The 24166-nt window shown below is 49.9% G+C and overlaps 3 protein-coding genes across 3 annotated transcripts; 1 reads left to right on the plus strand and 2 right to left on the minus strand.

Annotated features, from left to right (window-relative positions):
• Positions 1-1319: 1319 nt before the first annotated feature.
• Positions 1320-2255, minus strand: LOC127595047 (casein kinase I-like). The gene is given in 2 exon segments (XM_052056757.1): positions 1320-1864; positions 2198-2255. Coding segments are annotated over 2 exon segments (603 nt in total).
• A 2602-nt stretch (positions 2256-4857) lies between these two features.
• LOC127595048 (uncharacterized) lies at positions 4858-5532 on the plus strand. Its single transcript, XM_052056758.1, has 3 exons — positions 4858-4887; positions 4942-5021; positions 5403-5532. Exons 1-3 carry the CDS (start codon positions 4858-4860, stop codon positions 5530-5532), a joined length of 240 nt encoding a protein of 79 aa, XP_051912718.1.
• A 16746-nt stretch (positions 5533-22278) lies between these two features.
• On the minus strand, positions 22279-23166 carry LOC127595049 (oxysterol-binding protein 9-like). The gene has a single exon (XM_052056759.1). It carries the CDS (start codon positions 23164-23166, stop codon positions 22279-22281), a length of 888 nt encoding a protein of 295 aa, XP_051912719.1.
• Positions 23167-24166: the final 1000 nt, after the last annotated feature.

The following is a 24166-nucleotide window of genomic DNA, read 5'->3' on the forward strand; positions in this document are numbered from 1 at the left end:
GGTTGCAAGTGAGAGGAGGAAAAGAATGATGCCTCCTGCGATTGCAAACTTAAGGAGTTTGTTGCTCCAGATTAGGTCTTGACTGCTGATCCAGAGTGTGCCTGGGCCTTGAAACCTGATCCAATCGCCATTCGCTCCATCGACAGACTTCACTCCCCCTGCCATCGCTACTACCCTCGTCTTCCGTACCACCACCCCCTCTCCCTCCCCCAGCCCTTTTTCAATGATCACTCCCGCCTCAATCGCCAGTAGTACTGTCCCTTCCTCCCCAACCTTCGCCATGTCATCAATCCCCTTAAACTCCCCTTCGCACACAACTGTAGTGAAGAGGGGTCCATGCTGCAGGCCAGTAACAATCTCGAGTTCAAAACCAACTTGTGAAAATGTTTTGTGTGGAGGTTGAGGATCCGGCCGCCCAGAGAACTGAGGGTCAGGTGTTAGGTCCGCTGGATGGCATGGGCACGAGTGGCTTGATAGAAGTCTTTGCTATGGTGCTTGAACGTGATGTTGCTGTGCATCACCACATGGCTGAGCTTGCAGTATATTGAGGCATCGTCTGAAAGGGCTATTGCCACTGAATCAACTCCAATTTGCACTAATTCCATTATAAAGATCACAAACCAGACAGTCCTCGAGCGATGGTCCTCTCGCTATCTCGTGCGACCATTATCCAGCCGGTCATAAAAGGCAGGGCTTTTTTTAACACCGTCCTCAGAACCTCAAATTAGCCGAGTTTCAGCCCGAATTTAACTTGGGTTTTTGTCTCTGTATTATCTTTCATAAAGACTATTCCCATCGTTAGATCAAAAGATACTTTTTCGGCAGTCTTCAATTCCACACATTTCGATACTTTTCTTTCACCGTAGTCATTTTTAGTCTCATAACATGTATGATCCTTGTGCAGTAAAATATGGGATATATCCACTAGATGCAAGTGATAGTTTACAGGTTCGAATTAAGAGGAGGGATGACTTGACAGGAACATCACTTTTACAGTTGGACTTTTGTTGATCTGCAAATCAATCCCCTTCGGCTTGATTCTTAAAGGCAACGGCATAAAGCTTACTGTGCCCTCCTCCGTCCTAAAATCCAACGAAGGAGTGCCCGCCACACTCTTTATTCCTCTCACCACTGCCTTTATTATCATTTAAATATGATCAACTCGATGATCGATCAAGATTGCACATCCCGCACCCATCGCTAGAAGGGCACTTAGTCGGGGTACTGCGTCATGGCGGATTTGAGTTGGGCGTAGATCGAAGGGTAGTTCGGGGGCTCGCTGAAGGAGATGCTCTGGCGCTGGACAGCAGGGCTTGCAGCTAAGGCGGGCAGCCTTTGCATAGTGTCTCTACAGGAGTGATTTCTTTCTTTTCTTTTATCTTCTCCAATTTTTCATCAAGTGATGATACTTTTAATCCTTGCCATGGAAGGCTTCCCTTTATCAAATAAATTGCCACATAAAGCAAAGACTCTATATCGTCGATCCTGCCTTGCTACCGGCCTTGATGCGCCCTCAAAGAGGCAAATCGAGGGTTTCCTAAGAAAGGAAGCTTCTAACGGTCAGGAATATGCGTACCGTCATTCTGGATGTAGCGAACCGCCAGCCCGAAATCGATCAGATACAGGTCAGAATGTTTATCTCTGCCGATCAGCAAATTTTATGGCTTGATGTCACGATGTAAATAGCCTTTTCTATGCACGTATTCCAGTCTATGCAAGGCCTGCTCGATAATGGCCAGGCATCGGCCGACTGTGAATTTTCTGTCCTGCAGTAAAAACAGATCTTCGATCGAGGGGCCCAATAGTTCCATAACCATCACGATTTTGTCACCTTCGTATGAACAATGAAACACTTTCGGTATTCCTTCTTATTTTCGCTCTGAGTTGAGATATTTAAGCAATTTTGCTTACTACACAAGACTGGAACTGTCGATCTTCGGCTCAATTTTGATGGCAACGATTTGCTTGTTCTCGAGACTTTCTGCTTCATACACTGTGGAGTTGGTGCCCAGTCCGATCTTTCTTTTAAGCAAATATTTTTCTTTCTCTCCTTCAGGCATTTATAATGAATGAAAATGAAATAGCGTCATTATAAGACAAAGTATATTACAGTTGTTTTGATATGACGCAGTGATTGCTTTATGGATGAGAAATGGGAAGAAGTGAAGAGCAGACTAAAGCTACGAGAGAGCGACACCTGCATATCCTAAGAGAAACACCAGAGTCTGAGAGCGCGAGCTGCGAGGCCCGAACATGCTGGCCACAACTGTTTCGACAATGCCAACGAACCTGACTAAGCGACTAAGCGTGATGCTCACGCGAAATCTAAAGAGCATCACGCCAATCCAAATTTAACTGGGCTAGCTCAAATTTTAATGGCTAGTGACAAGCAACAAAACTCGAGGTTGCCAAATGAAATCTTGACCAGCGGCCAACCATCGCGTCATAGAAACCAACGCTGTAGATTGTGTTGCAATGGTTGGTCGCTGGTCAAGATTTCATTTGGCAACCTCGAGTTTTGTTGCTTAAAATTTGAGCCAGCCCAGTTAAATTTGGATTGGCGTGATGCTCCTTAGATTTCGCGTGAGCATCACGCTTAGTCGCTTAGTCAGGTTCGTTGGCATTGTCGAAACAGTTGTCCAGCATGTTCGGGCCTCACAGCTCGCGCTCTCAGACTCTGGTGTTTCTCTTAGGATATGCAGGTGTCGCTCTCTCGTAGCTTTAGTCTGCTCTTCACTTCTTCCCATTTCTCACTGTATCTGTTCTATGTACACAGCAATATCTTATGATTTAATAAATTTTAAAACAAGTTTTCTTTATTCGATGGATTGTTTAATAAACAATCTTGAAAGTGTTCGCATGGTCAATCAGAGCCAAAACATCAATAATAAAGCAATAAAATAATTTTTAAAAGATATTTCTTTAATTGACAAGATTATTTATAGATAATTTAAAATGGGTGGATGGTTCTCTTCCGAGTCAAGCGAATAGCCGTAAAGATAACAAACTAGAACGAGTAAATACAATTACCCTCTACATCAAGTCCGCCAAACAAAATATTCAAATCTATCCAGACCAGCACCTTCGTAAATTCGTCATAATCCGGAAAGGCCCGCACCTTCTTATTATCGTCATAATCAAGATCAAAAAGAGATAGAAAGACCTGCACCTTCGTAAATTCGTCATAAACAAGATCAAAAAGAGATAGAAAGACCTGCACCTTCGTAAATTCGTCATAAACAAGATCAAAAAGAGATAGAAAGACCTCCACCTTCGTAAATTCGTCATAAACAAGATATATAAAAGATAAAAAGGCCTAAGCCTTCATAAATTCATAATACTTCGGATTCTGATTTTCCTCCCTTGGAACCATCAAGTAAATAAATTACTCAAAAAACTACTTAATAATTTCCTCCTTTGTAAACAAAATAAATCGAATCAAGGGCCTCACCTCCCATAAAGAAACCTTAGAGTTTAGTTAAAAATAAAACACCCTCATTATTCCCAATTCCAAACTTAATCATGCTCCTCTTTAAACACGGTCTTTAGCCTATCCCATGGAAATAATATGAATTACCTGTTTGTTACAAGCATCCTCTGTCATACACCAAGATAATGTATCCTCATTTTTTCAATGAGGTTGAGGCAAACTTATCCAATGTGCTTAAAAGTCGACTGAAATAAAAAAAACCTTGGTTTATGGTTTATGCCAAAAGAATCAGTATAATGGTGTAAGATAATAAATAAAAAGAAGTTGAAGTTATTGGGTTATGTAAGAATATCGAAGAAAATATTGTATAGGTGGAGAATATGTTCAAGGATGAAATAGAATAGGCTTGCATTTGCTGCCTATACAAAGAAAATCCTAAAAACTATTAACATGATTATTAACTTTGCTACATCGTACCACGCTTAAATCAATATTTAATTTACAGAACCAAAGACAATCAAAAAAAATTATTCGACTAGCGATATTTAATAAAGCTTTGTAGTATGGTGTCTTATATCCGACAAGATCACGCCTTACTAGGGCTTGACGAATATAAATTAGCTTAAGATATCTGCAGGCCTATGCCTCCTGTTTTTGATAAACGATAAATGGTTATTGATTAAGGCACCGCCATGCAAACCTAGGCTGTAATGAGAGGTTGTTTATTGAGGAAAGGGATTCTGCCTATTCAAGGGCCACCCGGAACAGGGAAAACAACCGTTATTGTCGATATTTTGAGGCATCGGATTCCGATCTCGTAAAAGAAGATTGCTGTTTGCGCGGCTTCTAATAAAGGCAGTAATAATATTGCATACAGGCTGATAAGCTAACAAATAAAATTTGTAAGGATTGGGAAAATAAGCAACGAAGATCATTAACTAATACCCTTTCACTTAGACTCGATGATCTAAAAGCAATATTTCAAAGATAAAAGAGAATATAATTTTTTTGATTAGAAAAGGTTGGCTGCCACTAAACTAGATGAAAAAATTGATCATATCTTTCATCTTTACTAGAATAAATAAAAAAGATATAAATACGTTTGGGTTTTGAATGCAGTAATTTAAGAAGTTATTGATTACTTAGAAATTTAGCGATAATTAGCTTCAGACGATGGCAGGCATTTTAAAAAATTACTAAAAAAAATTCATTTTTTTAAAGGGATTCTCAGGTTTCAAAAGCAAATTAAATATACTGATGAATATCTGAACATTGAAGAACAAGAAATCTTAAAATATAACGTCATTGTTGGAACCGCGAATTCCTTTGGGCGAAGAGAAGTCGTGGAATTGCTTTCGGGCAAATTCTAGTTAGTGATTGTTGACGAAGCAGCCCAAGGAACAGAATGCTAATTTCTGGTACCGGTCATGAGCACGAATGCACCAGCATTGATCCTAGTCGGTGACCACAAGCAACTCCCGCCAACGGTCTTTAGCAAAAATCACTAGTAGACACTCTACAGCCGCAGCCTCTTTGAAAGAATAATAGAATTTGGCATTGAACCTATCTTCCTGGACACACAATTTCGAATGCTCCCTTAAATCTGCAGGTTTCCTTCAAGATAATTTTACGGCTAGAGGCTTAAAACTGGCTAGGTTGACGAGCCTCCTTAATTCATAAATAATTTCGAATACCCCGTGCTATTTTATGATATCAAAGGCCGGTAATAAAACTTTAATAGCTTATCATTTAGCAATATAAAAGAAATAAAAGCGGTTATGAATTAAATCAGTTATCTCATAAAACATTAAATTAGCATAGGGATAATTAGTTTTTACAAGGCGCAAGTCAAATAATTAAAATTGGCACTTCATTTAAAGTACAGTGAGAAACAATTACGTAAAATTACTGTCGGGACAGTAGATAGCTTTCAGGGGCAAGAACGAGATGTCATAATTATATCGTGCGTTAGAGCAAACAATAAGGGTTCAATTGGGTTCTTATCAAATAAACGAAGAGTTAATGTGGCACTGACCAGGGCAAAATTCCAGCTTTTCGTGTTTGGAGATCAACAGACCTTGTCGTCTAATAGGCTTTGGTAAAAATTCATTAACTATTACGAACCTTAATAAAAACACAAATTACATTCTGAACCCCTTCGACCAAGCATTCCCTCATGAAAAATTATTTATCCATTATTATGATATACCATAGTAACTCGATAATGTTGAAGGCTCTTTCGTATTATTTATATTTTGCTTTGTCAAAACAAAGATATATTAAATACATTGTTGATAATAAGAATCAAAGAAAAAGAAGGCTAGAAAGTAAGCAGGCTTTAAAAACAAAGAAATGAGAAATATTATCTTTTAAAAAAGTAATAGCGTGTTCCAAAAGCTCCTGGCTAAAAATTACAGATCTTATAAACAATAAACATTTAAACAGAACCAGTTTTCCTAGATACCCAGTATCGAATGCTCCCATAATTTGTAGGTTTCGAAATATGAAAATAGCTGAGAAAAGTGACTGTGGGCACGGTTGACAGTTTTGAGGGGCAGGAGCGAGATGTTATCATTAAATCTTGTGCGAGGGGTAATCGGTTTAACAATATCGGATTTGTATCAGACTACCGAAGAGTAAATGTGGCATTAACCAGAGCTATTCCTGCTTCTCCTGTTCGGAAATCAATTAACATTGTCCCATCACATACTGTGGCGATAACTTATTTATAGTTTGTCACCCTAACAAAAGCGCAAGCTTTGATGAAACATTATTTATCTATGATAATATTTCTCAAAAGATGCTGCGGATACGCATTCACACGCAGACTGCAAGTCCTGACCCCATAAGAGCTATCCTGCAAAAACCCAGCCCCTCTCATGCCCAAAACTATCACTCTCTTAAAATAGCGGTTTGAACTTCTCGCCAAGCCTCCGCTCTCAGTATCACCGTATCATGGGATGATAATCAGAGCAGACCCTACGCCCTCAGTCATGATAAAATCGATGTTCTACGAAGGCGTCGCGAAAGAGTTGATAGGGATCAGCCGGCCGACCAAACGCACGAATGTGGTCATACCAAAGGTTATGCAGTGTGAGTGGGAAAAAGAGGCTGAAGAGGGGGACTGGCCTTTTCCAAAAACTATCCATAAATTTTTGACAGGAGAAAGAAAAAAACTTTTTCTTGGGGGAATTACTCCAGCAATGAGAAGAATTGCACTCAGCAGGCTTTTTTCTCTACGATAACTAAAATTCATGCTGACAATCACAAAAAATAGGAAATAATTCCTCTAGCTCACCTATTTGCCAATGCTCGAATTTGAACTTCTGTATTTTTTCTTTTGGGTCTGCTAATTTGCCGAGACTCTCAGTCTAGAAGGACAGCGGGTAGGCATTCTACTGCCTGCCTAAGAATTTCACGCTTTTAACAAGATTATGTCAAAAGTGAAGCCAAACGGACTTTCATCTGCCTAGATTATCCCGCAAGTAACATAGCCCGACCTTCTTTCCGCACAGGCCCTTCTCGACCTCTTACTATAATAAGATCTCGCAGCATCCGACATTCTAGACCGCCCAAGCCTGCTTTCCCTTAAACCTGAGAATTAAGATCACGAGGCCTTGGATCAAAAATTTTTGCAAGAAAAGGAGAGATATAAGGCTGCACGGGCACGGCTGGCCGAGGCTGTCGAGTGATCAGATTCATTGTAATAAGGATGGATTGCAGTCTCATTTTTCATGGATTGGAGGGAGAAGGACGGATTGTTTCTGTCCCTGAGGGACTTTTTTGCGGAGACGGGCCAAGTCACTGTCTCTGGTCTTGATGGTGATTTTGAGTGAATTCAGCATGTCCTTGAGGATAGCCACTTCCTGTTCCAGCCTTCTTTACTTTTCTGAAGGTTGATCTTCTTTCTTACCTTTTATCTTTTTTCTGCGCAGCTATTCAAGGTCGGCCTTCAACTTCTAGTTCTCCTCGCTTTTGATGGTCAATTCGGCCTGCAGCTTATCTTTTTCCAAGCTACCGGAATGCATGACCGAATTTTTTAGTGATTACTCCAGCTGAATGCTTCTAGAAGCTAACTCCTCATATTGCGACTGCAAGGCCCGATAGCTTTCCTTACTCGCATTAAGTTCAGCTCTAAGAACTTAGATATCTTAAGAGCTGTCCTTCTCGGCAAGTGTTTTTTCAACATCCGGCTCCTCCTTCTTCGCAAGTCGCAGCTTAAGCTCTTCATTTTCTTTCTTAAGCTGGGTGAGTTTGTTCTGGAGCTCTATCTTTTCATGCTGTGACTCTTCGACTAGCTGGTCACTCTTTTTTCCAAAGTCGTGGCATTTAGGCGTGCGGTCGACAATTCTGCCTTGTAGTTTTGTTAAGCCTGCTCCCAGCCGGCCTTGCTGTCCTACATGGCCCGTTTCAAGGCTTAATTCTACTTCAACAGCTGTTGCTTGGCTATTGCCTGTGATTCGGACTCCTCCTTCAAAGCATCAATCTCACTCATCCTTCAAATGGATATTACAGATTAGTATGGCTTGTATAATGCAAGAGCATGGGTGATTAAGTCTCCATAAATTATTGAGATTATGGGGATAATCTGTGCGGATAGGGATCCTTATGACGATGAGAGACCGCCTGGTTTGTCAGATTTATTGGTCGAACGCACAGTGCGCTTTAGTCTCTACTACTCTAATGGTGGAACAGAAACTAAGCCACCCAATTGCTCGGGCAAAATCTTGAAGGCTTTTTCTGCAATAGAGCGAATCCGGGCTAATCGCTCATAAATTGAAGTCAAGTAAGGGAAGACATGATGATTTGAATATTATTAGATGAAATCTGTCTGGGTGTGGGGGCGTGAGGGGAGGACTGCTTTTGGTATTGCGGCGGAAGATTGCCATGGAATCGGCAAGAGGTTGCTGGGTGGGATCTGCTGGGACTGCGAGATGTACTGCAATTGTAAGCCAAACGCGGCGGGGACCGCAGCCTCCTGTATCGAATGCCCCTGGGGCTACTCCAAAGACGGCAAAGGAGGCTGCCAATACAACTCCAGAGGACACTGAACATAGCCCAACAATATCTTGTTGATCATTGATTTAATCTATTTCAACAGCTATTAAAGAATAAAGCATGGAGCCTGATCACCTGAAGAAAAACCACAAGGCTAAACCTGAAAGCGAGGAAGAGCGGGAGGCCTTGATGAAGGCATACCTGGCTGACCGTGCCAAAGAGGGTCGGAAGACCAGTCTCTGCAGGTTTTATTTAAGAGGACTGTGCATCTTTAGGGACCAGGACTGTCCTTACGCACATTCTTTGAAAGAACTTAACTACCGGCCCTATGAGGACTAAGAGGTTGAGTATTAGTACCGAGGCACTGATTTTGACCAGCGTCCTCTCTTCCTTGAAAAGAGGAATTATTGCAACCTTGTCTCTTATGTACCAGTCATTAGGGCTCGGGACCCAGACTTCCCGGAACTGACTGCCGAACAGATCAACTGCGAGGACGATGCCAGCTTCCGAAAAAAGGTGCGGGCCGTGCTCCACCGAGACCTCTACAACGACTTCCTCACCCTTTTATAGACGAACTACCCCTCCGCCAACTTCACCGAGGCCTTCCTGGAAAGATAATACACAAGAGTGGGGTTCAACAAGACCATGACCCGAATCAAATTCGCCTTTGTGGAGAAGTTTATCTAGCAGAGGTATTTTAAGGTGGAGGTGCTGATGCCTCCTTATCGACGCAGGAAGAGGGTGTTTGTGTTTAGGAAGCCGGAGATGCCGGCCTGCAGGGAGTACTATATGCAGCGTGGGATGGAGCTGCTAGAAAGGGTCGTAGAGGAGGGCGGTCCTTTTCCAATCAAGGAGGGGGTTGTCCGGAAACTGCTCTACTCCGATATCGACCCGCGCATGCTTCCCTTCAAGATTTTCCTTAGGGACGCAGACTTGGAACTACCTACTTTCATGGAACAGCTATAACAAGCAGCAGAAGGGCTTAAAAAGGCAAATAAAGTAGAATACCTGTTTGATCTGAAGCAGGTTGGTTCGGACGCTTTGGTTGACCTGGTTATTTAAAAGCTCAGAGGGCTGGACCAAGCCGTGGTGGATTACGGACTGATAAAAGATTACGCTAATGCCTGTATATAGCTCCAACCACAAGATCGTCAAACTTAAGGACCTGGCCAAACAAATCCTTCTAAAATTATTACAAACCGGACAAATCGTGTTCTACTACAACCAGTTTTCCCTGCTTTATTTCCCGAAGTACACTTCAGAGGCTGGTTTGGAGCATTGCTGTCCCTGCAAGCTTGTGGAGCCTGTGTCCTTGCCACGGTGGGAAGAGGAGGTTGAGTACTGGAAGGAGAGGGTGGTGCTGGTGGATGGGGAGCGGGAGTTAGTCTACGCGGCCAGAGTAATGCCAGTGGAGGGCGTGGTGGGGGTCGATCTTGAAGGATGGCTCTCTCGTGACGGTTACCTCTAACTTCTCCAAGTAGGGATCACCACCCCTCACGGCCCCCAGATCCTCGTCTTCGACATGCTGTAACTCGAACGTAAAGGCATTTTCGAAGACAGCCGCAGACTGCTCAAATCAATGCTGGAAAACCCCTCTGTCAAGAAAGTCCTTCACGACTCCCGCAACGATTCTCTGGCGGTCCATAAATTCCTGGGCAGCTGTATCGTCAATGCGTTCGATACCAGCATCTGCCATATCTTTATCTAGCAGCTGTCACGCTATCCGCTCAAGGGTGACCCTCTGAAAGAATTCGAGGCCATGCAGGTGATACGGCATCCAGGACTGAACTTGATCCTGGAACGGTATGAGGCGCCTAATGGCCCCAACCTCCTCAAACAGCAGTTTCACAAGGCTTTCGCTGAGGGATGGCATTACACCCACAGGCCTATTGACCCCGCCTACCTCGAGTACTCCGCCCGAGACGTGGAGGACCTGCCGACAGTCTACCAGACAATGGACAAGCAGCTGCCCCGATGCATCAGCGGACGGGCGAGTAGCCTGTTCATCGCGGAGGGGTGGGCCGCACTGACCCGAGATATCATTTCATGAAGAACTGGCTGGGCGCGTACACAACCTTCGAAATCTGCTTGCCGCCTGAGGTCTCGAGGTTCTGGATTTTGTCGCGAATCGCACGGGCATCGATATCCATCTTGATCAGCTCCATGAACTCGCGGATGAGACGGTGCAGGTCGGGATGCTTGTCCCGGAGATGCTTGTAGCGGTGGACCGTCTCGGTGTCGGTGATCAACTCCCGGAAGAAGACATCCGCATAGGACTCGATGTCATCCTCGGTCAGCTTGAAGTCCTTCTGAGGCGGGCCTGGATCGCAGTGATCTGCTTGTTGAGGTCCTGCCGGGCCTTGTGGTTGAGCTTGATCTGGTTCTATAGATATTTGCGCTGATCGGAGGACCGCATCCGCCCTAGTTTTTCCTTTTACTAGAGGTAGCTTTAGGTTACCTCGAACCAGGGGTCGCTCTAGGTGTAGTCCCGGTCCCCCACGTTTTTGGAGTCCACCTCGTACCAGTCCTGCATTTCGACTGCCTTGTCCAGTAGTTTTTCGTAGGACCACAGGAACATATCCTCGTGGCTGTCGCGGTGCTTGCACTGTGCCGCCACTTTGGGCGCACCCTTGTAGTTTTTGAAGTCGATCATCACGGCCAGCGAAAACACGATATTTCGCTCCTTGAGAGGGAACTTTTTGTACCGGAAAGAAGTGTACTCGTTGACCTCGTCGATGGTCCGTCTCGCCTCCTTGAGCTCAGGCAGGAATTTAAGGAACTCGTCCTTGCTGATCCTCGAGTGCACGTGGTTCAAGAAGGACAACAGGTCCTGCCCCTCCGCCGAGGCGGACAGCTCCTCCTCCCACTCGGTGCCCACCACCGACACTTCCTTCGCCATCTTGAGCTGGCTGGGCGACTCCGCGCCAGGGACAATAAGCCGGTAGTTATTATTGGTGCCAAAGACCAACCGATCCAAATGCGTGACGACTGTCCGTTCAGTCACCTCAGTGCCATTGACCAGCACTCGGGCCTCGGGCATGGGCTCGACCTCGATCGCCTTGAGGCCTCGGTAGAAGGTGCAGTGGAATTTGCGGATGCCCAGGCCGTTCATCTTGACCTCGTTGTTGTCGTCTTCGAAGTTGCCTAGTCTGGTCTCGTCATGCTTCAGGAAGTAGAGCAGCATGCCGCTAAGCGAAGGGTCGTCGGAAATGTTGACCAGATAGGGGAGAGGCCTTTTCGGCAAAGTTTTCTGCGTTCATGCCGGCCTCGTTAAACGCCTTCTCTCGGTTGATCCGGGCCTTCTCCTCCTCCTCCTGCTCGAGCTGCTTGCGTTTTTCTTCGGACAGCTCTAGCAGCATCTTCTGCTTCATGAGTTCTTCGAGCAACTGGGACATCTCCTCCTCGTTGCGCTTCTCGACGATCACCTCCTCCCGCTCGACGATGCGCTCTGGCTTTTTGTTGCGCTCGCTTTCGAGTTCGAGCTTGAGCCGGTCGATTTCCTTCATAAGCTCTGCGTTTTTGGCAGCCTCCAGGCTCTCATTCTTTTTGGCCGAGGTCTTGATGCAGGCCACCCTCTCAGCAAACCTCAGAGTCGAGAGCGTCTCCTCATAGTTGTTCTTGGATGGCGACAAGGCCGCGATCATGAAGGTCTTGGAGTTGCCACCCAGACTCTCGGAAAGGAGATGGGTCAGTTCGCTGTTGCGGTACGGTACGAACCCCTTCTCCTTCTTGGTCGCGTTCGCGGCCAGCGCCTCGATGACGATGCCCAGGTTGGTGAGACTCTTGTTGATATTGGACGCCTCTTGCAGCCGGACACCTTCCGCGCCCGTCTTGCTCTGCCTCTCCGAGCCCGCCAGATCGACGATATTGATCTTGCAGTTACGGGTCTTCCCCACGCCCTTCTCGCGTACATGATCGTGAACACGGCATGCGACCGAGAGGAGTTCTTGTTCATCTGGTGGCCACCCACCACTCTGATCTTTTTACCCTCGTTGAATAGCTTCAATAGGTTGTCGAAGGTGGGGACCGGGTGTGTGCTCAGGTTTTGAATGTTGACGATGTTGTTGGCCGAAAATATTTTGAGGTTGGTTCGGGAGGGGTCCAGGAGGTCACGAAGGGACTCGTTGTAAATTTACAGATAGCTGACGTGGACGGTGGTCTAAATTCCTGCCTCGCGGTTGGCCTGCATGCGGACATTGAACAATTCCTCACAAATGAGCTGCAACAGCCCCTTCTCAGGCGCATACCCCTCAATGGAGTAGGACTTGCCCGACCCAGTCTGCCCGTAAGCAAAGATGGTCGAATTGTAGCCCTCGTAGGCATTATTCAAGATCTCCTTGCCCAGGTCCTCGAACAGGTCATAGTTCATGATCTTCTTGTGAGCAACATCGTCATGGCTCCAGTAGCATCTGTGGAAGTTGAAGGACTTGTCGCCCCCCGGCCCCAGCAGCGTGCAGATGGAGCCGTCCATGCGGACGATGCACTCAGAGCCCTTCTCGATCTCGTTGAAGGGCCGCACTCGCACCACGATCTTGATGTTGTCCTCGGGCATGTATCCTTTTTGAAGTTACGATTATGTGCTGGGGGATTGTAGATCAGGCCAGTCGAGATGTGCTGACCTCGGTGCCGGCTCGAGTAGATCCTTCCTTGTTACAGTCCACTCTCAAGCAGCATGACTTGCAGTCCTGGCGTTCTAGTTGCCCTCCGCTCGTAACCATAACCTTTCATGTCTCTTCATACACAGGCCCACACAGACCTCCCACAAAGTGCTCTACTACCTGCACGGCAACGGCTCCAACAAGCTCGAATCCCTGCTCTGCCTGCAGGCGGGCCCACCCTAGCTGTCAATCCTTACCTTCGATTTTGAAGGGTGCGGGGACAGTGGCGGCACCTAGATCACATACGGGCATTATGAGAAGCACGACATCTGGACAGTCCTCAACCACGTCAGTAATCGGTTTGCAATCGAGGTAGTGGTGATCTGGGGCAAGAGCATGGGGGCAGTAGCGGCTATCGAGTTCATGAACTATCGAGGCAGTCCGCTCGTGAAAGGGCTGGTGCTTGATAGCCCGTTCCAGCGACTGCGGACCTGCCTTGAGAACATCGGCAAGCAGCAAGGCCACATGGCTATCTGCCTGGCCATCTCCCTCAATATGATCGAGAGCAAGGTCCACGAAACCGTGGGCTTCGAACTGTTTGCGAAAGACTATCTGGAAATGTTCAGAAATGCGGATATTACCCTGCCGGTGCTACTGGCTGGCTCAAGACTGGACGACATCGTGCCTATCGAAGAGCCCTACAAATTCTACTCCTGCCACAAGGCGGAGCGTGAGCTCGTGGAGCTGTACACCAAGCACAATGAAAAACGCCCTGACTACTTTTTCAAGGAAGCCGGAAGATTTATAGCCCGAATCTTCAACGCCCATAGCAAATGAAATACATATATTCTTTCTAGAACAATATACCATACTAAGCAACAGGATGTTCTCGTAATGAAATCAGGGCGGTCTTACGCCGGGCACCTCCTTTTATGACGGTGAATGGCTTCCAGAATTATATTTTACTAAATATGCAACATAAATCTCGAATCATCAGCAGCCGGATTCAAGCCGCCTTTTCTTCCGAGGCTTCGGTTTACAACTCCTCCAATGAAACGCGCTCAATTAGGGAAGGCAGCATCACCGCATGCACGAAATCATCCTAGCAATCCTCGATCACGTTGGCGAAAACACCAGGCTTCTCACTAAACTCGATCCAGCCCAGGTCCCGGAACAGCAGTTGTCGCTGCTGCTCTAGGCGGTCCATGGTCACTCGCAGAACCCAGCCAGGTTGCACAACCCTCACCCGAGGCAGATCCCTGGTCTACGGAAGTTTCCTTTCCACCGACCCAAGGACCAGGCAGATTCCTCCCTCCAGCAGCCAGACCAGCAGCTGGCTGTGCATGAGGGCCGTCAGCCACTTCCTCTCGCGGACTGCAACTCTCATAATTAAATTGAGCAGGATCGATCAGTCAAGATGCTGTAAGACGAATCTGCAGAAGGGCAGGCCCCGCGCCGGGCCACCTCACTGCGCTGCTCCCAGGAGTCTCTTGGCTGCAGGAAGCCCTTTCTTGCGAACCACCGCACCAGCATTTCATCGCCCCCTCTGGATCTCCGTACCCGCAGTATTCGCAGCACCCGGTCTCTCAGGAAGTTGCCCTCTTCTCTCAGGAACTGGGGGATGACCCGCAGAAGCATTTCCTGCTGTTCGGCGTGATAGTCACCTCCATCTCATCGCCCGGGGTGTCCCTGAGAGGGGTCCCTAGGCGGGTCTCAAAGTCGGAGATGGCGGAGCGGCCAACCGCGAGCAGTTCGGGCGGCAGCCACGAGGCATGCTCATCAGAGTACCCCTCCCAAAGGACCTTGTACATGACCCTGCCGTCCTCGGCCTCCATCTTATCGGCGATGCGCCTGATTCGATATCTCATTATTTACCCAATGGTTGGCCATCACGGATGAATCGGTGCTTGCGCTCGTCCAGCCGCTCCAGCTTTGTCTGGTGGTCGTTCAGCAGCTGGTTCACCCCGCTCCACGAAATTACGCAGCTATTATTACTACTCGCGCCGGGTCCGCAGGTCGTTCTCTTTCTCGTACTTGCCTCGGTGCTTCTTGCGCAGTTCGGATTGCAGCCCTGCCAGGCGCTTTTCGCAGTCTCTGCTCTCGCCCCGAAGCTACCCTGTCCTTCGCGGCCTTTATTTAAACGTTCAGCTCTTAATCGATGCTTCTCGCCCTTGCCAGTTCCTCCTCCCTGGCTGCAAGCTCCTTACCAATTTCCGTCCACAGGGTTGCAGAATGTTCCCGCAGGGACTGTGCAAGTTTCACATGCCCGGCTGCTAATCTCACTCGTGCGAACGCAGATCTGACCTTTAAGAAGAGTTGGGTCTGAGCGTGTCCTACTAGAACTTTCATCCCCGCCTGCAGTGCCAGCACGGCGAGCCCGCCATGATCGAACTGCCTTCGGACTCGGCTGTTATACTACTTGAGGGCTCGGAAGGCAGTCGATTGCAGGTCGCAGGCCCTTTCCGCAGGCTGCAAGAAGGCCCTCTCAAGAGCCAGCTAAAGTCGGGTGAGGGCCAGCTGGTAGCCAAGCATACCCTCCTGCGCGAAGGGCTGGGAGTCCTCCTCAGCGTACGACTCAGAGCGGTCCATTTGAATACACACAGTCATGATTCAGATCATACAATCATTCAAATGGCTATCTCAATCCCGCTCTTTCTTGCGGGGCTTGCCGGAGGATGGCCTCCGGGGCCGGTAGGAGCCTGCTCCCATCATGTACGATAGCGCTGCCACCATCGGGTTGTTCCTTCGGAAGTCCATCCGCCGCCGGCCTGGGCCGTGCTCGTACACGCAGTCCATGTGCGAGCACCGGTCGCCGTAGCGGCAAGGCGGGTGCAGCTTCAGGCAGTCCTGCTTGAACCAGCACTTGGGGAAGTGCTCGCATTTCTCGGTAGGGTGCACGTAGGGACAGTCTTCCTTCTTGCACTAAGGAAAATACTTGCACCGTACCTTCTTGCGCTCTTTGTCCTCGGGCTTGTCCTTGTCGGCCTCGGTGCACGGCTTGTCCTTGTCGACCTTCTCCTTGTCGCGGGATCGGCTGCGCTTGCGCTCCTTGTCGTCCTTGCGACGGGCCTCCAGCCAGGCCCAAATACGGGCCACCAGAGGCTCTTCAAGCAACTCATTGCACTCCTTGGCGAACTTCTTCTGGTCCCAGCCTTGCTTGTAGGCCTTGAGCGTGGTGGAGTTGAGGAATCTGGTCAAGGGGCCACTTCTTTAGATCTTCCTGCTCATCCGACGAGGGCAGCGGAAGCCCGCCCAAAAACTCAGACAGCTCCGATTTCAACTATTTGCTCATCTGATTAAATTTGCTCATCGGACGAGCTCTTGAGCGACTCCCCGCAGAAGCCAGCCCGCAAGCACCCGTCCCCCCTCGACGCAGTGCACCACCGCTCGTCCTGCCCACTCGCCTCTTGCCTCCCCCGCGATCAGCGTTGCAGGGCCATCCCCTAACACGAACTCTCCCGCCTGCTCCCCTCTGAAGCTCAAGAGCTGGCTATTGCTAAACAGCCGCACCCTGGCAGCCCGGCTGTGCTCAAGCACCAGCTGAAACCGGATGGCCCGGCCTGTCACTGACACTAGCACCTCAGGGTAGGCACTGACCTCGACCTCGAAGCAGGCCTGCAGCTGGTAATGGTAGTCGTCGTGGTAGAACAGCAGGAAAAACCGACTGCTCTAGAGTGCTCGGCCGGTCAGCATCTGCAGCTGCAGTTAATAGTCGCTGGGCCAGACCAACCCCACATCAGCCTTCGAGCAGAGCACCCGCGGCTGGCGAGCAGGCAGCCCCTTCACGAACAGCGGGGGTAGACGCACCCGCACCTGACAGTTCTCTGGCTAAAAAAACTGCAACTTTTCAGCGGGGCATAGACCTGTCTCCGTGACTCTCAGCGAAAAGCCGTGGGCCGTGGCGCCTGTGCGGTCCAATTGTATGAAAATGTTGAGAAGGTGGGTGTGTGTCTGCTCGGAAGTCAGCCAGTCCGTACTGAGAAACTTGAAGTAGAGGGTGCCTGTTTCTCCAGGTGACAACTCAAGCAGACCATTGGCATCGACTGACTTAGCTGGCCTTCCGCCTGCCGCCTCCATGGCATGACGCAATTCAACCCCCCGAGTGAGCAGGCGTAATCGGTCGCCCTCCTGGTCGATATGCACACGGAAGGCCGCATGGATCGGTTCTGCAGAGGTGAAGTTGAAATAAACAAGTTCTGCCCGGGCACACTGTACTGTCAGTTCGCGGAACTCGCTGAGCATCGACGACAGGATGGTCTTGACATGGTGCTCTTTGTGGGCCTGTCGGTAGTGCCGGACTTTGTCGATGTAATCGCTGTTCATGTCTAGTTTTTTGAGTTTTTGTTTGGCCTTGCGAATTTTCTATTATTGGCGGGACAGCGCTTCGCCTTCGAGCTGGTCCAGCCGGATTGGCACGCTGCAGACCACCCGATCCCCACCATAACGGGCCGCAACTTGAGGCTACGCTCTGGGCAGCTTAATAGGAGTGGCTTTCAATAGCACCTGCAAAGCGGCTCTTTTCATGCCCCCTTGCAGAACATCGATCTCCCCCGCCAGGACATTCGAGTCCCTGTTCTCCTAGATCAGTTAGGCCAGTGCCATCTTCGCGGCCCCGATCGACCAACAGGCATCCAGATCGACCAGCTCGACCAGCAAACAGCCAGTCTGCAAATACTGTTAGAAGGCTTGGAGGAGGGCAGTCGAGTGCAAGGCGATTTGTGCTTAGAATTGAGCAGGCCCGCGGGTGCTCTGCCTCTATAGTCTGTGAAAGCCGGGCTCCAGGAAGATCGTGGTGAGGGGATCGGTCTGAATGCGCTGGTTGAAGAAATGCAGCTGAGCTGAGAGACGGGCGGGCGCCTTATCGATTCGCAGGCCAGCAAGCGTCACCTGAATTTAAGTGTCTGAAAGGGAAGTGCGCTTGCCACGGGTAGTTTGACGGGCCTAGGTCTAAAGCAGTCCGTACTATCTGGGCTAGAGCTTGACTGGCGATAAAGAGGTAGGCCCTTTCCGGACGGTGCGGGCCAGATCGGGCTACTTTCCAGAATCGAATTACTCGACAACCTCAACCTTTTTCTTTTTCTCTCGCTCGAGCATGGCGGAAAGGAGATCGACCCTCTCTCGCAGTTCATGGATGCTTTCGTCCTGGGCCAGCTTCTGCCTAGCGATGCTACGCATCTCCTCCTGGTAATGGCGCTCCTTATCCTCAAGCACTCGCTTCAGCCGACTCTCCACCTCAGCCTGGGCCTTCTCATGGTCAAGCAGCTCCAACTCCATGCGCTTCTTCTCCTCCTCCACCTGCGAGATTTTGAGTTCATACTAAACCCTGAGATTCCCGGTGTTGGTGTCCCTGGGGCTGGACGGCAAATATTCATGTAGGGAACTAATTTCGTCTTTGATTTAGGGAACTTCCAGCTCAGCCGTCACGTGGATGCTCTAGTCGCCGACCCCGACCACTCGCAGGCCCCAGGCCTCGAAAGGACCACCGACCATGTCTTACTCGACTGTCGCGCTGCCCTCTCGAGGGTCGAGCAGGGTCACTCCTAGGCAGATATCGTAGTCAGTGGAATGTGCCCCCACAAACTGGTACCTCGCCACCAAGACCATCAATAACCTCCCGCCACTCGGATAGACCTTAGCCTTGCCCTCCATGAACTCAGACACCAGCAGCCCTTTTTCCTCCATTTTGAGGGGAGACATCTTTAGAGGCATTTCCGCAGCCAGGTCCAATTTCCAACCGTTGTGATAAAATACCATGATTTTGTAACCGGCACTGACAGTTTTGATGGCTCTTGAGGCAGTCGTCCCGAAAAGGACTTGTTTTGCTTTCTCTACGATCCTGGTGGTCACATGTTCTAGCTCCTTTCGAAATGCTACTGACACGGACACCCCAACCTCTATCGCACGCTCTGCCATCAAGGCCTCAGAACAACCCAGCGTGTCCTCTGCCAATCCTGTGACATGCTCGTTTGAGCAAGCATATACCAGCTCAGGCAGGACCCTCACAATCGGGGCAAGCTCCAGCCCCAGCGCCAGTGAGTAGTGTACGAGCAGGTCCGACTTGCCCGAAGCCTGTAGCATTTCGGGGGGAAGGATGCGGCTTTTAAATAAGGGTACACTTTTGCGAGGGCTTTCAGTAGCAGGGACCAAGCACGTTCCCAGCAACTACTCGTTGATCAGAGATCCTCTTGCGTTCAGCTCAAGCAAGGTGAACTCCATGAGGAAACAGATTTCCGTCTTGCTGCGGTCCGCTGAGCTATGGAAGAACATGCAAAAATCGTTTGGTAGGCTTAGTTTGCCGCCCTCCTCCTCTCGCACCCCCAGGAAACGGTTCGTATACCTGCGGCCGAAAAAGCCTTGTCGTTTTTAGTGCATGACGACCACCACTGAAGCCAGCACACTATGGCCGGGTCTGGCCACATGGCGCAGCCTGTTGGAGCCTTAAAGCCGGAGCACATAGGGCATGGACTGCAAGCCTGAGGATGGCAGGCTAAAAGGAAGAGTGTGATGAGTCAAACTCTCATACCACTCAGCCAGCCGCGCCTTGCCTTCCATGATTATAAAGCTGCCAGTTGAGCGATGCTATTTATTGGTGATGATCAAGCTGCGATGTGACAGTCTTAGAAGGATCTAGCCCCGCACCCCTCGAGAGAGCAAGCTCGTCTCGACGGTCAGGAAACTGGGCATTAACCACTTTTCCGACAACAAGCTGACCGTGATTGAGGACCTGTTCCAGAGCAATATTCGATTTCCGCAGCTCAGCATCCCGACCTTCAAGCAGGACAGGTCCCCCCGGAAGAAGAGTGTGAGCTGGTCTAAGAACATGGAACACGCCAAGTGCATGCTTAAGTTCGGGAGGAAACGCCGAGTGCTGGATGAGCAGAGATCCCACACCCAGGATGCGATGGACTATGTCCGTCTGCGCAGCAGTTTGCGGGCAGCCTGCCTGGCCAGAGACCTGGACATCATGCCGAGCATCTACCACTAGGCCTGCAAAAAGATAAGCGACAACCGGATCCTCCGTCTGATCTGCCTGATGGACCTGGTGGTGGTGGCCGAGTACCTGGGCCACATGGAGGATCAGGTCAAGGGACTGTCGAGGCTGGCCAGCTACCTAGTTGAACTGAGACAGTACAGGACTTCGTATGATGTGCTTGAAGTGGCGCTCAGCCATGCGCAAAGACATGGGCTGGTTGACCACGAGCTGCTTATCTATGACAAAATGGGAATCGCCTTGTACTATCTCGAGAGGCTTGAGGAAAGCGTAGTGTTTCATGGGTATTTCGCGACGGGGCAGTCCCGGGCCACCCCCGAGCAGCGCAGCCCCCCGCCTGAGCCGAAGACCGCCTTCACCGACAAGTTCTACGAAGACCTGTCCATGCCCATTTTCAATGAGTGCTAGACCATGCCGAACACCGACGCCTTGATAAAAGACTTCATGGCAAGGCCAGGCATGAAGCGCGTCTTCAAGGGCAGCCTGCAGCCCCTGGAGAGCATACGGAGGAAAGGCATTATGAGCCATCTCTCGGGGCTGCGACAACGCAGCCTCTTTTATTACCATTGACTTTTTATGGACAAGTTTGGATTCGACACGCAGGGCAAAAACTATTCAAAGTACAGGCCCAGCTACAGTCCGCTCATCTGCGAGTCCATCCTCCAGCACGTCCCCAAACGATCCCGCTACCTGGACATCGCGACTGGCACCGGGCAGCTCTTGCTCAAGCTGCTGCCCCATTTCGCTTGCAGTGTTGGCATAGACATCAGCAAGAAAATGCTGGAAACCTGCCGACAAGACCCGTTGTTCAACCCGCAAACCGCCAGCCTACGGTAATGTCCTTCCTTCTAGGAGGCGATCCGGCCAGAGGACGAGAAGTTCGACTTAATCACGATTGGACAGGCCCTGCACTGGCTGGACCGACCGAAGTTCTACTAGAGCATGAAGAAAGGCATGGGCCCTGAGTCCGCGCTCGCAGTGGTGGGGTACTACACAGAAGGGATAACCTTCGGCAAGAACACAAAGGGACTGTCGATCTACAACCGGCTGCATTCCACGCTCAAGCCCTACTTCGACTTCACCGTGATGACCTCAAGCACCAGTACCCCGAGTCTCTGTATCACTTCAGACAGCATTTCAGAACTGTGTACAAGTCCAGCGAAAAGGTCAAATCGAAGTGCACGCTGGGAGACTACGCGATGTACATCCGGACGATGAGTGCCTACAACCTCTACCTGAAAAGTGGAGGTGAGGACCCCCTGGTGCCTTTCTTCAAGGACTGCGAGGCGGAGGGAGTCGGCGTGGACAGCCAGGTGGACCAGCACGTCAGCTATTTCTGGATTGTTTGTAAGCCTTGACCCGGTTCATTAAATGGATTTTTAGCATCTCAAGCGTAAATGCCATTTCCGTCTGAGCAGGCTGGTCTTGACCGTTCCTGCCTATGCTGGGCCAATCCACCTGTCTCTTGAGAAGCGAGAGGCTCGCTGCGAACTGACCCTGCCTTCTCCTCCAGCCAAGCACACCCTCTACCTGCGAGACTCCATGGCTCTCCTGCTCACACTGTTCTACCACCGAGAGAAAGAACAATATCGTCCCAAGAAGGTGGCCTTAAAAATAACAGTCGCAGGGAAAACTTGTTAAAAACAGTTTGATGCGGCGGATTATGTAGGGAGGGTAGAAGAACTGCAGATGGAAATAGCGCCAGGCATGGTGCTCAAGTTCATTGCCTGTGTTACTTTTTAAGACATGGACCCTGTGCCCCCCGCCCCTGTGTTCAAAGCCATTCCCATCCACGATCCCGTGCCCCCGCCGGCTGTCCTGCCAGTCATCTCCCAAGAGGAGCTCAATCTACTCAAGCAGCAGTAGACTCTACTCTAAGACATATAAAACTACAAGGGAGAAGCGGCTGAGCTGGCAAGGCTGGTGCACTCCCGCACTACGGCTATCCAGTAGGCCAGCCGCCCCACTCAGCCAGAATGCGAGGTGGCCGTTCTCGAGGATTAAAACAGGAGACTGAAGGAGAGGATCGACCAGCTCAAAAGGGAGGTGGAGGGGTATGACGAACAGCCTCTTCTAGCCAAGCTTGTGGAGGAAAGGAGGCTGGCCCAGCAGCTTTCGATTGCTGAGAGGGCCATGGAAAGACAGGTGATGAGCTTCAAAGTCGGGCTGCAGGACCTGCTGAACAACTGTAGTGGAGAGCCTGGGCTGATCGAGCTGATCGGCTAATTTATGATAAAACAAAGTTTTCAATGAATGTTTGATCAAAAGTCAATGCTTTTTGGCGGGCCATGGGCGGCCCGCAATTTCCTGTCGCCCCGCTGGATTTCTTCTAGCCGTTCCTTCTCCTGCTGCGACCTGACGGTGTCTCTCAGCCGGCGGTAGATCACATCCTCCCGGTAGTTGCAGTCAGAAGGCAGGGGGTATTTCTCGTAGTCCAAGGCGTAAGGAACCTCCTTGTCCACCTCGTAGTACATGGTCTTGTCGAATTTCAAGTAGGTGGGCCACTCACCAGTCATCTCACCGAGGATCTCATCAATGTCGGCCTCTTCAGGTGCACCGATGTTGTAGTTCTGGTCCAAGGCCGAGAAGTAGCTTTGCTTGGCTCTGACGATGTTCCCCTGCAGGTAGTCCTCAGGGGTCTTTTGCTTGCCCCAGGAAAAGAAGCCCTTTTCGTCGGGGTTGTGCCGGATGAACAGAGCCAGCCGGTTGCGCCGGTCGAACACCCTCGTCGCCCCCACGAAATTAAACTTGCGAGTGCCAAAAGTCAGTCCCGACAGTTCGCCCGAGTTGCCGCGGATGGTCACTTCAGTTCCTGACTCCAGGAATTTAACGACCGTGTTGCCCACGAACGTGCCTGCCCCCGAGTTGAGCTTTAGCTGGATGGTGGCCTCCAGAGTGGACTCGATTTTCCAGCCCTCGCCGAGCATCAGCAGACTGTGGATGGGCGGGTGGTGGCTGATCTGCTCCATGTAGATCGGGCAGCCATGGATCCACCCCTGGAAAGTCTCGCCGAGAATGGGGTTGAACGGCTTTTCCATCTCGATGAAGGTGATTTGGTGTGAGATGAACCAGCAGGTGGCCAGCTTCAGCTGCTCGACCGGGTCTTTGAGGGCGGCCGCCTTGCCCAGGAACACAGGGGCGAGGCCCATCGAGCGGGCGATCCTCTCGAGGTTCGAGCAGGGACAGAATATGTCAACTGGTAATGAAATTTGGGTAATTGGCTTGCCCTCAAGGATGTTGCGGCCGATCCTATTCAGGACGTACTTTATGACCCCTCGCTGTTAGGCCATTTTCTTCTCATCGATGTAGCGCAGCCCTCCGTCTGGCAGGTCCCTCTCCCACTCGCCCCGCCACACGAAGTGGTAGTGCTCGGACGGCACCATCCTCGGCTCGTCGTTTTTCTTGGCCTTGGAAGGGTGGTGGATTGACAGGTATTTCTGTTGGACTATGCTCATACCCTTATCGTCCAGCTCAGGGATGGTCAGTTTTTCTCCGCCTTCCTCGAGAAGGAACATCTCGGAGTTTATCCGACTGACCTCCCTGGTGACTGCCTCGGGCTGGTCGAGGTGGTCGACGATCGATATGAAGTCGCTCTCGTCATGGTCGAAAGCCTTGCTGGTCTCCTTCGAGCTGGAGAAATAGAAGGGAGGGTTATCTTCGTAAACCCTCCTTTTGTTCTTGAGGTCAGGGCTGTTGTTGAATTTGGCCCGCCAGTCGAGGCTGAAAAACTTGAGGTCAGAGACCGGCACCAGCCCTCTTTCCAGCACTCGGAACTGCTCCAAGAAGCTAATACTCATGTCGATGTTCTGCTCGAGAGAGAGGTAGCCTTGCTGGTTTATTTCGGCATCGATCAGGCAGCTGGTCAGCCCTTGCTCCTCGACCAGCCCGATGATCAGGTGGTCGATCCTCCCCCGGATTATCGACACGAAGGGCGGATACTCCTCTGACTCCACGCTCCGGTCCAGCACGAAGCACCCGTTCTCGAACCTGCAGGCGTGCCTCAGGAACAGAAAATCCCGCTGCTTCAGGATCTCGCTTGAGGCCTTCACCGAGTAGTAGGCCAGCTGCAGATTCTCATTCGCGTACTTGCGCTTGACGGAGAGGTTGCTGACCGCCGGGTTTATTACTGGCAGGGATTTCAACTTGGAC

This window comes from Hippocampus zosterae, unplaced genomic scaffold, assembly GCF_025434085.1.
Source record: "Hippocampus zosterae strain Florida unplaced genomic scaffold, ASM2543408v3 HiC_scaffold_374, whole genome shotgun sequence".
NCBI lineage: Eukaryota > Metazoa > Chordata > Actinopteri > Syngnathiformes > Syngnathidae > Hippocampus > Hippocampus zosterae.

Coding starts and splice junctions, on each gene's coding strand:
- LOC127595048 (XM_052056758.1), top strand. CDS start 4,858: ATGAGCACGAATGCACCAGCATTGATCCTA. Junction 4,888..4,941: donor ATGCACCAGCATTGATCCTA/GTCGGTGACCAC, acceptor AATCACTAGTAG/ACACTCTACAGCCGCAGCCT. Junction 5,022..5,402: donor CTGGACACACAATTTCGAAT/GCTCCCTTAAAT, acceptor ATCGTGCGTTAG/AGCAAACAATAAGGGTTCAA.
- LOC127595049 (XM_052056759.1), bottom strand. CDS start 23,166: ATGGGCCTCGCCCCTGTGTTCCTGGGCAAGGCGGCCGCCCTCAAAGAC.